This window comes from Tachyglossus aculeatus, chromosome X4 (assembly GCF_015852505.1).
Source record: "Tachyglossus aculeatus isolate mTacAcu1 chromosome X4, mTacAcu1.pri, whole genome shotgun sequence".
NCBI lineage: Eukaryota > Metazoa > Chordata > Mammalia > Monotremata > Tachyglossidae > Tachyglossus > Tachyglossus aculeatus.
Genome location: NC_052098.1, coordinates 33272392 through 33284577, shown reverse-complemented (window position 1 = coordinate 33284577; position 12186 = coordinate 33272392). Strand labels below are relative to the sequence as shown.

The following is a 12186-nucleotide window of genomic DNA, read 5'->3' as shown; positions in this document are numbered from 1 at the left end:
TCATGGAAATGAACTTTTATGTTGATCAAGTATTTGTAAATAGACAGAATTAGACAGTGACAGTGGCTAGAAGTTCATTATAATTGGCAGTGATTTGGCCTTTTGGAGACTATCATGGTTTAAACATTTCCTTAGTCACATAATTCTCATGTTTTGCATGGATAACCCTGGTTTATTGGCATCTGAGGAGAGCTCATTCCTAGCCAGAGACCTTTTGTACATTTTAAATTCTTTAACTACTAAAGTGAGATTCCCTCTGAATACATAAAAATGATTACTTGGTTTTCTTTTCTTTCTTTTCTTTTTTGGTTTCCATTAGCACAATAATAGTGGCATATGAAATTAAAAGTGGGTTGTGATTAAAAACGAAAAACTTTCATTATTAACATCTACCTTGCCTTTGAAAGGTTGACCACATCTTAGTAACATACCCACTCCTGGGCTTTGTTATTCTAAACTGGTCCAGTGTGATATCACAGGTATAAAAAATATTCCATTCTGTATCAAAACTAGGCACATGCCTTTATTTATATGAACTGAAGATCTCAGAGCTGAACATTTTGCCTTGGAGGTGTTTTCTGGTGTCCTATGTGAGCCAAACAATCTCTCTTATTAGTACATACAGAAGCCTAGTTTCAGGGTTGACTTGAGTTACGGGAGGGTCATCACACTGGGGTCAGCAGTGGTTCATAGCTAACAGCACAACCTCTCATACATATTGCTTTAAATCATACCCGATCTATATGAAGAGATTAAAAAAGAAAAGAAAAGCTGAGGTCCATTTCTTTTTGGTGCTGAACCGACAAGGGATATGATGCAAGGTTTTAACAGAGGCTAAGTAGCGATACAAATTTTTACTGTAGAGTATGTTTTAGACAAATGTGTCTTTTGTAATATGTAAATCCTACACTGTAGGTTGTTCTTTTTTCCCTTTTTCTCTTTGTAGTGGTAGAAAATGTTGAACAATTGTCCATGAACATGAGCCAACGGTTCATTACTGAGATCCCCAGAATGCCAATATTTGCAATGCAAACAATTAGTAAACCAACTTTGTGAAAGGCCCTGACACACACTTGCCTCTTGGGGAAGAGGCTCCACTGAACAACCACAAATAAGTCTTCCCATTTCTGTATAACCCATTAGACACAGGGGCAGCTGCATTAAAGCTTGCCTCTCCACCTAGCAATTTGCCATGCCAGGCTGGTTTATTGGTTATGAACAGAAAAAAGCACTGCTACTGGGAGACCGTCAGATCATTTTCATGTTGAATCTCCTAGGTCCAGCCACCTCCCCTTCCACGACAGCACCATTGTTTTTGCGTGGGACATATTCTAGATCAATGCTGTTTTTGTGCTTGCCTTTGCCTCGGCTCCACACAAACAGGAGGAGGAAGCAAAATAAGACCACTCCGAGGAATGTGAAACAGCCCATGGCTGTGGACACCAGTATGGTCTTAAGGTCCAAGGAGAATGTGTTGGCATTGGTGCCATTGGAATTGGTGTCGTTGGAATCTGTCATATACATAGGGGTCCTGTTTGCGTAGAGGAAACGGTCCGAGGCAAATCCTTTCACTGTAAGAGAGGCCGTGAAGGTATCGTTGCCGGCAGCATTGCTGGCAATGCAGACATAGATGCCAGTGTCTTGGTCTTGGGCAAAGCGGATTTCCAGGGTACCATCTCCCAACACCGTAGCTCTTCCATTGGACTTGTTGGTAATCAGTCGTCTTCGGGGTGTCACCCAGGAGATCACTGGCTGTGGGTCACCATCAGCATTGCAGACAAGCTGAACCGTCTGCCCTTCATCCACCAGCAGATGCTGCATCTTCCTATCACGGATCTTGGGCTTTTTGCAGGTGAAGTAAAAGGACAGGGCAGTGCTGTGGAAATCCTTGAATGACTTTTCTCTGATAGTGTCTGGACCAGCGCACATGGGTTGCTGGTTTCCAAACTGTAAGGTAGGTTGCCTTTGTAATATCCAAAGGAGGCGGCAGTCACAAGCCAGTGGGTTGTTGCTAATGGACAAGACCTCCAGGGCTCTGGGAGAGTAGAAGACATTTTCTTCTAGAGTTTCCAGAAGGTTCTGTGACACATTGAGCACACGCAAGAAGCGGAGTCCTTGGAAGGCGTGTGGCTCGATGGTGCGAAGTTGGGTCCCCACCATGTGTAGCTCCTGCAGCCGGACCAAGTCGGCAAACATCCCAGCTTCAATGGTGCTGATGGGATTGTAGGAGAGGTTGAGGTGTGTTAGGTAAACCAGGTGTTTAAAAGCAGCGTACGGGATTGTGGACAGGTTGGTGTTGGTGATGGAGAGAGAAGTGAGATTTAGGCCGTACAAGCTGTTGGCAGGCATCATGTCCAGGAGAGGCCAATAGTCAATCTCCAGGTGTTTCAGGCGGAACAGTCTCTTAAAGGCATATACAGGCATAATGTTGATGTTGAGATATCTCAGGTGCAGGCTGATGAGGTTGTGAAGGTGAGAGAGGGCTTCTGTTGGTACTGCTGTTAAGTTGCATTTCTCCAGCGTGAGTTGCTCCAGGCTAAGTAGCCCACTGAAGGCCCTGTGGGAGATGTAAACCAGATCATTGTCTCCCACTTCCAGGGATTTCAGGTTATGCAGATCCTGGAACATGTAATCCAGCAAAATTACAATCTTGTTTTCACTAATGTCCAGTCTGGTGAGGTTTGACAGTCCTGTGAATACCCCCAGGGGGACCAGCTTCAGGCGATTTCCTTTTAATCGAAGGGAACGCAGGTTGAAAAGACTGTTAAAGGCTCCAGGCTCCACATTGGCGATGATGTTGTCACTCACGTCGATTTCTTCCAACAGTGGATAAGATGTGAATTCCTCAGGGTTGACACTCTTTAGCCTGTTCTTGCTTAGGTCAAGGATTTTGGTCTCAATGGGGATGCCTTCAGGAATGGAAGTCAGCCGCCTGCGGTGACAGCTGACAGATTTATTTTGAGCTGAGCACTCACAGCGAGCTGGGCAAGCTATGGTAGAGCCCATGAGAACTAATAGGACAGCCAAACCTAGGAATGGCTGCCAACATGAAGTGGCCGGGTGAAGCATGACTCCACCTCTATAGTCTACTCCTTGGTCACGGGTCTACAGGACAAGGAAACACAAGAGGGGAAAAGGAAGAGAGAGAGTTAGTTCACAGGCAGACAGACTCCCTTGGTGTGGTTCAGCTGCATGTTCACTATGCTTTTTTCCAGAAAACTTACCAATCACAAACCAAATGAAGAGATGTGTGTCCGGCTGATGGGAAACAGGTTTGTGATTCATATCAAGGGCTGTGGCTAAGGCTCTTGTTTTAGACTTTCCTACCAGGTTTAAGCCCAACAGCAGTAATTCTTACAACATGTTGTCACAGTGGCTTGTATTTGCCTTCTGGCTCCCTAAAATTAGAGTGCTGCAGCTAAACCGGAGACAAACTCTGACTAGATACAAATTGCAAGGCACTTTTCTTTCAAATGGTAATTCTTTTAAAAAATGGATACATATGCATTATATATAACTTATGGGGACAGTGCCACTACCTCATTGAAAGACAGGAAAAAAGGTGTTCTGGTTAGAAAGGTGTTATAAGTGTATGCAAGTGTTTTATGATAATGATAATGGTGATATTTGTCAAGAGCTTACAATATGCCAAACATCGTACAAAGCACTGAGGTAGTTACAAGATCATCAAGTTGGACACAGTCCACATCCCACATGGGGCTCACAATCTAAGTAGCAGTTGAATCCTCACTCAACAGATGAGGAACTTGAGGCATAGAGAATCAAGTGACTTGCCCAAGGTCACACAGCAGGGAGCCAGAATTAGAACCTAGGTCCTCTGACTCCCTGACGTGTTCAGAGAAGCAGCATGGCATAGTGGATAGAGTACAGACCTGGGATTCAGAGGTCATGGATTCTAATTCCGGCTCAGCCATTTGTCGGCTGTGAGGGCTTGGGCAAGTCACTTCACTTCTCTGGGCCTCAGTTACCTCATCCGTAAAATGGGGCTTGAGATTCTGAGCCTCATGTGGGACAGGGTCTGTGTCCAACCCAATATGCTTGCAATAATAATGATAACAATGATGATGGTGGTATTTGTTAAGCGCTTACTATGCGCCAAGCACTGTTCTAAGCACTGGGAGGATACAAGGTAATCAGGTTGTCCCATGAGGGGCTCACGTCTTAATTCCCATTTTACAGATGAGGTAACTGAGGCACAGAGAAGTGAAGTGACTTGCCCAAAGTTACACAGCTAACAAGTGGCAGAGCTGGGATTAGAACCCATGACCTCTGACTCCCAAGCCCATGCTCTTTCCAGTGAACCATGCTTCTTGTATCCACCCCAGCGCTTAGTACAGTGCCTGGCACATAGTAAGTGCTTAACAAATACCATAATTATTATTTCTATTAAGCCTTCTTGAACTATCTGAGGAAACACCTATACTTGACCCATTGTACTCAAATTCATTTTGGGGTGTGGGGTGGGGGGGGGGCAGGAGGGCGAGAGAGATTTACCTTAAATTGCAAGCGCTTAGTACAGTGCTCTGCACACAGTAAGTGCTCAACAAATATGATTGAATGAATTAATGAAATAGGAGGGCCCAAGAAGGTACCAGGCAGAGGGACCGACTTTTCATTTTGTGCACGGGCATGAGAAGGAGGCAGAGATTTTTAAGGGAGGGTGTGGGAGGAGGGAAGTGAGGACTGGGAGGCCACAGGCTTCAAATAGCTAATCAGTCAAAAAGCCACCTTTTGGGTTCTTTCCAACCCTGGTTGGAAATGATCAGGTTTCAGTGTAGGAGTTAGTTTTGGTGGTAATTCCCCTATGAAGTGGGCACCTATGTTTCCAGAAAGACTGTAGGGCAGTGATCATATTGACTTTTGCACTCCCCCAAGTGCTTAGAATGAGGTTTTATGCACAGTGGGCACTCAATAAATGCTACTGAGGATGAATTAAGGACCTATAATACTACTGAGGATGAAGACAATAAAATAAAATACACTGCCTTTTTATTTGAAGACTCTTGACTCTTCTGTCTGGTGCTCACTCAAGTTAAGTAAGGAAGCAAGCTATATCATCCTCTCTCTAAAAAAGGAAATGAATGGTGGTGGTCCTATTCTTTCAAGATCTTAGAACAGTACTCCGCAGACAGTACACACAATTGAGGATGATGGTTCTAAATTCAGTGAAAAAGACAGACTATTAAATCGAGTGAGGACATAATGCACAGAGAATATAGCTGCATTCTGTCTCTTCTCACATGGCAAACCTCACTTCTGATCTGGACTGCCTCTCCTACTCTCCTGCTGGGCCTGCCCTAGGCAGAGATGGTTAATTTTATGTGAGACCATAGCATAGTTTTTTGATGGAGCCTATATTCCAAGATGAAATATGATGCTTTATTAGTTCGCATTTGAGTTCTAGCCTGGAAGGACAAACCGCTGAGATGACTGGTTTAGCTTTCACTGTGAGTAGAACTCTTTCAAGCAAAAATTTCCAGTCATTCCCAGCTGTGATCAAGGTTTAGCAAGATAAACTTTGCTTCATTAAGAATGAAGTTGGAATTGAAATTCTATGTGGAATTGACTTGGGACTATCGAATTTTTTTGAAAGGGACTTTCAGTCACTCTGATTATTACTTTGAACTCAAACTGTGAAGTTGCTACTCATATGAATACTTCCAGTGTGATGGAAGCTGTCTCCCAATTCATTCTTCAATCAATCAATCAAATTAATTGAGCACTTACTGTGTATGGTACTTAGCACTTGGGGGAATACAGTACAGTAGAGCTGGTAGACATGATACCTACCAACAAGGAGCTTACAGTTTAGAGAAGGAGATAGACAATAAAATAAATTACAGATGGGGGAGTGTAAGGATATGTACAGAAGTACTGTGGAGCCCAGGGTGGGGTAAACGTCAAGTGCTTAAGGGGTACAGATCTGAGTGCATAGGTGACCCAGAGGGGAGGAGGAGTAGAGGAAGTGAGGGCTTAGTCAAGTAAGGCCTCTTGGAAGAGAAGTGATTTTAGGAGGGCTTTGAAGATGGGGAGAATGCTGTTCTGTCAGATATGAAGAGGGAGGGAATTCCAGACCAGAGGGAGGACATGGGCAAAGAGTCAGCGATGAGATATATGAGAATGAGGTACAGAGAATAGGTTGGCATTGGAGGAGCAAAGTGTACGGGCTGGATTGTAGGGGGAGATCAGTGAGATGAAGTAGTAGGGACTGCTAATTAAATGTCTTAAAGCTGGTGGTAAGGAGTTTCTATTTGATGTGGAGGTAGATGGGCAACCATTGGAATTTTTTGAGGAATAGGGAGATACGTACCACAAAATAAACTGCGTACCTCTGTTTAAGAAATGGCATGTTCCTGGGCAGAAAATGATACTATCTAGTCAAGTATTTCCCCTAGGTGGAAAAGAAAGGGAAGAAATCTTCATAGGAATCAAACGAAGGGAATGTACTTTGATCATCAAACAAGAGACCGAGGATTAACCCAGTGGGTTAACGTTCAAAAGATCTATGACAGTCATCGCTCACTGAAAAATGCCCCTTCAACTATCTTCCTTAGGCCAATGGGGGGAAGATTGGTGCTGACCAACTCTCCAGTCTTTGGGTCTGGAGCAAGAAAATGATAGTGAGGAAAGGTCAGAGGGATGATGAGACCTCAGGAAATCCTGTCACCTTGCCTACTCGGAAACATCCAAAGGCTAGTCAGCTGAATTGCCATCCATTCTGCTTCCACTGCTCACAAACAATTTTGTAATATATTGTTCTGTATTAACAATAATAATAATAATGTTGGTATTTGTTAAGTGCTTACTATGTGCCAAACACTGTTCTAAGCATTGTGGTAGATACAAGGTAATCAGGTTGTCCCACGTGGAGCTCAGCCAATCCCCATTTTACAGATGAGGTAACGGAGGCACAGAGAAGTTAAGTGACTTGTCCAAGGTCACACAGCTGACAAGGGGCAGAGCCGGGATTAGAACCCATGACCTCTGACTCCCAAGCCCGGGCTCTTTCCACTAAGCCACGCTAGATGTGGTCCTATCAACTCTACTATGTTGTATCTCCCGAGCACTTAGTACAGCATTGTATTTTCCTATACAGTCTATAAAGTAACATTTGAAGAACTGTTCTGATAGGTGACAAGCATCACTTGAAACCCAGTAGGAAATTCAAATTTTATCAGTGACTCTAAACCTTACCAAGGCTTGTTGAAATCTTTCATAACCCTAGAGAAGAATTTAATTTGGTCCACAGCCTCAAATCCTGGCAAGTTCCATTTGTTTTTAAGATCCTTCTCATCTCATAGGCTTCCCCAGCTTCCACATAGCAACAGTTTTTCTAACCTCTCACCCTTCCATTTCTAGTCATCTAAACTAGACTGGGGCAAGCAAAGCTGTCACTGTGATATATAGTCATTCATGTTTACTGTGAAACTTTCAGTGGAATGACATGCAGGTCTTGTGTGAAATAATACTGAAACCAATTTTATTATATTCCAATTATTGGTTAGTAGTTAACATTCAAATTCAAACGACTTATGTAGCAGAAGTGCCTTCCTCAACAAGTGAATGAGAGTGCCAAGGAAGATGCACAGATATATTTTTCCCTTTTTCCCTTGAATTTATAGAGCACTTTTCTTTTTAGAAAACACTTTTATGTCACTTTATCTCATTTTGTCCTTACAAAACCCCCGTGATGGAGGAGAGGCTTTTTTATTGTCCCCATTTTACAAATGAAGAATCTGAAGATGATGAGGTTAATAATAATGATGGTATTTGCTAAGTGCTCACTGTGTGCAAAGCACTGTTCTAAGTGCTGGGGATACAAGGTGATCAAGTTGTCCCACGTGGGGTTCACAATCTTAATCCCCATTTTACAGATAACTGAGGCACAGAGAAGTTGTGACTTGCCCAGAGTCACACAGCCGATAAGTGGCAGAGCCAGGATTAAAACCCATGACCTCTGACTCCCAAGCCCGTGCTCTTTACACTGAGCCACGCTGCTTCTTTAAGGTTAAGGGACTTGCTCGTGGCAGAATCAGTGGTAGAGCCAGTGGCAGGGCTGGGGCTCAAATCCAGGAACCAGAAACTGGCTCCCAGATTCATTCCACATTGCCTGTTCCACTTCCTCAGATTGCATCCACAACTCCAGAGTCTCAACTCTCTCAATATGTGCCATAGGGGACAAGGGAAGAAAGAATACATGGCTTAGAAAAACTCACCAATAATCATCCAACCTACTGATGGTAGGATACTCAAAATCCTAACTGAGCATATGGCCCTGGCTAGCAGAGGCTTGGTTATCTAAGCAGGAATTGCACAATTTTGCAATACTCTTGGTTTCTTAACAGGCCCATTTAGAAACATACTGCTCATCCTACTTAGGGAAGGGCTAGAAAATGTGTCCTAAAATTTTGCCCAAATGGTATGCTGTAAATATCCTGGAATTGATCTAGACTAACAGTTTTCTTTTTAAATAGTCCTCCAGTTCGTGCTGATATGTTCCTCACAGAGCAAAGTTAGGAATTTGCCTTAGTCACATGGTTTCCAATTTGCAGCCCAGTGAATGAAGATGACAGTGAATTAAAAAAAAAAAACAAAATACCAGTTCCAGCAACTTCCCCATTTAAAATATGCAAAACATTGGCTAGATCACCTGTGTTTCCTTTACTGAGGAAACAGCATGGCTTGGGAGTCAGAGGACCTGAGTTCTAATCCCAACTCAGCCACTTACCTACTGTGTAACATTGGGCAAATCACTTAACTTCTCTGCGCCTCTGTTCCTTCTACTGCAAAATGGGGAATTCAATACCTGATCTCTCTCCTTCTTAGCTGTGAGCCCCGATTATTCATTCATTCATTCATTCAATCGTATTTATTGAGCGCTTACTGTGTGCAGAGCACTGTACTGTTTGGGAAGTACAAGTTGGCAACATATAGAGACGGTTCCTACCCAACAAAGGGCTCACAGTCTAGGAGGGGGAGACAGACAACAAAACAAAACATATGGACAGGTGTCAAGTCATCAGAATAAACAGAAATAAAGTTAGATGTCTAATGTTTAAGGAATGGCCAAATTATGCTCTTTGATCTTCCAATGCCTCCTCAACAGTTCTCAGCATTTCATCAGCCTTTTTTTTTTTTACCACCACCATAAATTGGACATATGATTTAAAAGAACATCCATCAGTGACTCCAAGACCTCAATCAATTGATAAATAGTATTCATTGAGTAACCACTGTGGGCAGAGCACTGTATTACATTCCTGGGAGTGTGCAATAGAATTAGGAAACCTGAGCCTTGCATTGAAGGAGCTTACAATCCAGCATGGGAGACAAACCATGAAATGAATTACAGATAGGAGGAAGCAATAGAATATAAAGATAGGTACATAAGTTTTCAAGTGCTTGGATGGTGCAGAAGTACTGAAGCTGAGTTGGAGGGATACAGAATAGGGAGATGAAAAACGAAATGGGGCAGGCCTCCTGGAAGAGCACATCATGGCAAGAGCAGAGCCCTGAGAGTTCTAATCCCTACTCTGCCACTTGCCTGTGGCATAACCTTAGGCAAGTCACTTCACTTTTCTCTGTGCCTCAGTTTTTTCATTTGTAAAATGGGGATGAAATATCTGTTCTCGTTCTTACTTAGACTATGAGCCCAATGTGGGACAGGGATTGTGTCCTTCCGATTATCTTGAACTTGCCCCAGTGTTTAGTACAGTACCTGGCACATAATACGCATTCAACAAATACCATAATTATTTTATCATTATTAGTATGAATTAGGAGGGCTTTGAAAATGGGGAAAGTAGTGGTCTGCCAGATGTGAAGGAGGAGGGAGTTCTAAGCAAGGGGAAGGGCATGAACAAGAGAGTGGCAACAGGGTAATAGCAACTGGAAGCTCAAGAACAACTAATAGTTCAAAGCATATCATTTGGATAATTTTCCCCTAGATCTATTAATTTTGCATTTTCACACTCACTCTGTTATATGGGCTCTTTCCGCTGCCTATCCCATCTGCACACCACTTTATGATCCAGAATAGCTTAGTGCCAAATGCAAATTAGGACATTTAACTGGACATCATCACTTCCAATTTATTTATGAAGATGTTAAATAAAACCTGGCTCTGATTCCCTGGGGGCAACTCACTACTTACACTTCTCCTAAAAGCAGCCATTCATCACTACCCTTTGTTTCCTATCTTTTAATCAGTTTTGATTCCATTTTAGAACATTCCCTTTAAGTCCATGTTTTTTTTCATTTTTTTAAAGCTTTTGATGTTGAACTTTGTCAAAGGACTTTTGAAAATCTAAGTGTATTATATACACAGATCCTCTCTATCCACATGCTTACTGGCCACATCAAGGAAATCTAGCAAACTACAAAGGCATGATTTCATCTAATGGACCATATTTTCTTTACTCCAAAATATGTTTGTTTAGTATTCACTGATACTGCACTTGACTACAGATACTATCATTGTCCGGTAGAAGAAAGATCCACAGGTCTATAATTCCCAGAATCTCCTCTGGAACTCTTCTCAGAGCTAATAATTATATTGAGGGTCTGCCAGTCTTCTGGCACAGTGGACAGTATTAACCATTGATGACACACTCTTGCCAGGAGTTCTTCAATTTCCTTGCCAAGTTCTTCCTGAATTCAGTTTGTTGATTGTGCAATGGACCTTCCCAAGTGTCTTGTGTTCACTGGGCTCCAACCCAAATTTGGCTTACCAGAGGACCATGGCTGGTAGTGGTAGTGGTAATGGTAGTGATACTTATTGAGTGCCTACTGGATGCAGTGCAATGTACTTGGGAAGTACACCACAAGCAAAAGGCTGATGTACTGACCTTAATGGTTGGTGCAAAACAGAAAAGAAATACCAGGCATTGCGACTAATGAAAAATAGGAGTGTTTTATGGAGTTTGGTTGGGCAGAGATCTGCTCGGTTAAACTCATAGCCATAGCTTGAAATAATCCACTCTCACTAGCATCATCTTGGATTTCAAAAGAACACTATATTGTAAAATTTAATGTCCCACTTGCTCAATGACTTAGAAAGATAATTATAAAATTGTTTACTGACTAGGAGTGCTCAGACATAGCCTGGGGATAATTTCATCTCAATTTGCTGAAAATTTGCTGAAAATTGAGGCTATCAGATCTGACCGTGAAGCCAAAATATGGTTAAAATAAGGTTACTATCTGTTTCCCTTGTTACTTGGGTGCTGAAAGGGTGAACACTATTCTGTGAGGATCTATAGGTCTAGCTTCCTGTTTCTTTTGAGAGTGGAAGCCATAAGCCACCGAGTTCTAACCCCAGCTCTGCTACTTGCCTGTTGGGCCACCTTGAACAAGTCACTTAACTTTTCTGTGCCTCCGCTTCCTCATCTGTAAAATGGGGATGAAATGCCTGTTCTTTCTCCCTCCCTCTTAGACTGTGAGCCCTATGTGTGATGAGGCCTGTGCCCAATCTGATTACCTTGTATCTGCCCCAGTACTTAACAAAGTGCTTTGCACCTAGTCAGCACTTGACAAATAGCATAATTATTTGGATTATCCACGTGTGCAGTGGGCAGTTTTGCAACACTCCCACTCTGCTATACTGGAGAGTTGAAAGAAGTAGTGAAGCATGGGTGGAGCTGGCGCCTGGCCCAGAGCAGCTCTACTCACTGCTCTCCCTAGTTTAGCCTTGAATTACTTTACTCCTCCCCCTTGGCATTGTTGGGGAAGCAGGGGGATGGGGAAATGAAGAGGGTAGCCACTCTTTTGCATAGCCGATCCCCTAGGCTGAGGTATGCCTGGGGGCAGTTTCCCAAATCCCATATTAAGCCTTCTGGCTGCTGGGGCTGCTGCCACTTCCACCATAGTGGTTACATCCAGGATAACTGGGAGAGGAAGGCACACAGTGCCTATCTGTGTGGATATTGGACCACTGACAATTTGGAGGCATGATCCTGGGGACTTTGGCAAGCCTAGTGGGCAGGCTGGGGGGCTCAGAGGCCACCCTCTCCTCTCCCAGGGAAGGGGGACCAGCAAAAAAACGGGTGGCAGTCTCTCAGGGTGCAGGGAAAGGGACATTCTTTTTGCATTTGCTTTTGGGCTGTGTCTGAGACGACTGCTCTACTTGTCCATCCATCGATTTATTAGGCACTGGGAATGGAGCTG

At 43.2% G+C, this 12186-nt stretch overlaps 1 protein-coding gene across 1 annotated transcript in view; it reads right to left on the bottom strand.

Moving 5' to 3' along the window:
• Positions 1 to 287: 287 nt before the first annotated feature.
• The window catches only part of LINGO2 (leucine rich repeat and Ig domain containing 2), a 413900-nt gene continuing 402001 nt past the window's right edge, over positions 288 to 12186 (bottom strand). The window contains exon 4 of the mRNA XM_038769905.1: positions 288 to 3105. Within this exon, the coding sequence (XP_038625833.1) occupies positions 1249 to 3069 (1821 nt within the window). The 5' untranslated portion in view covers positions 3070 to 3105 and the 3' untranslated portion in view covers positions 288 to 1248. The remainder of the gene's footprint in view (positions 3106 to 12186) is intronic.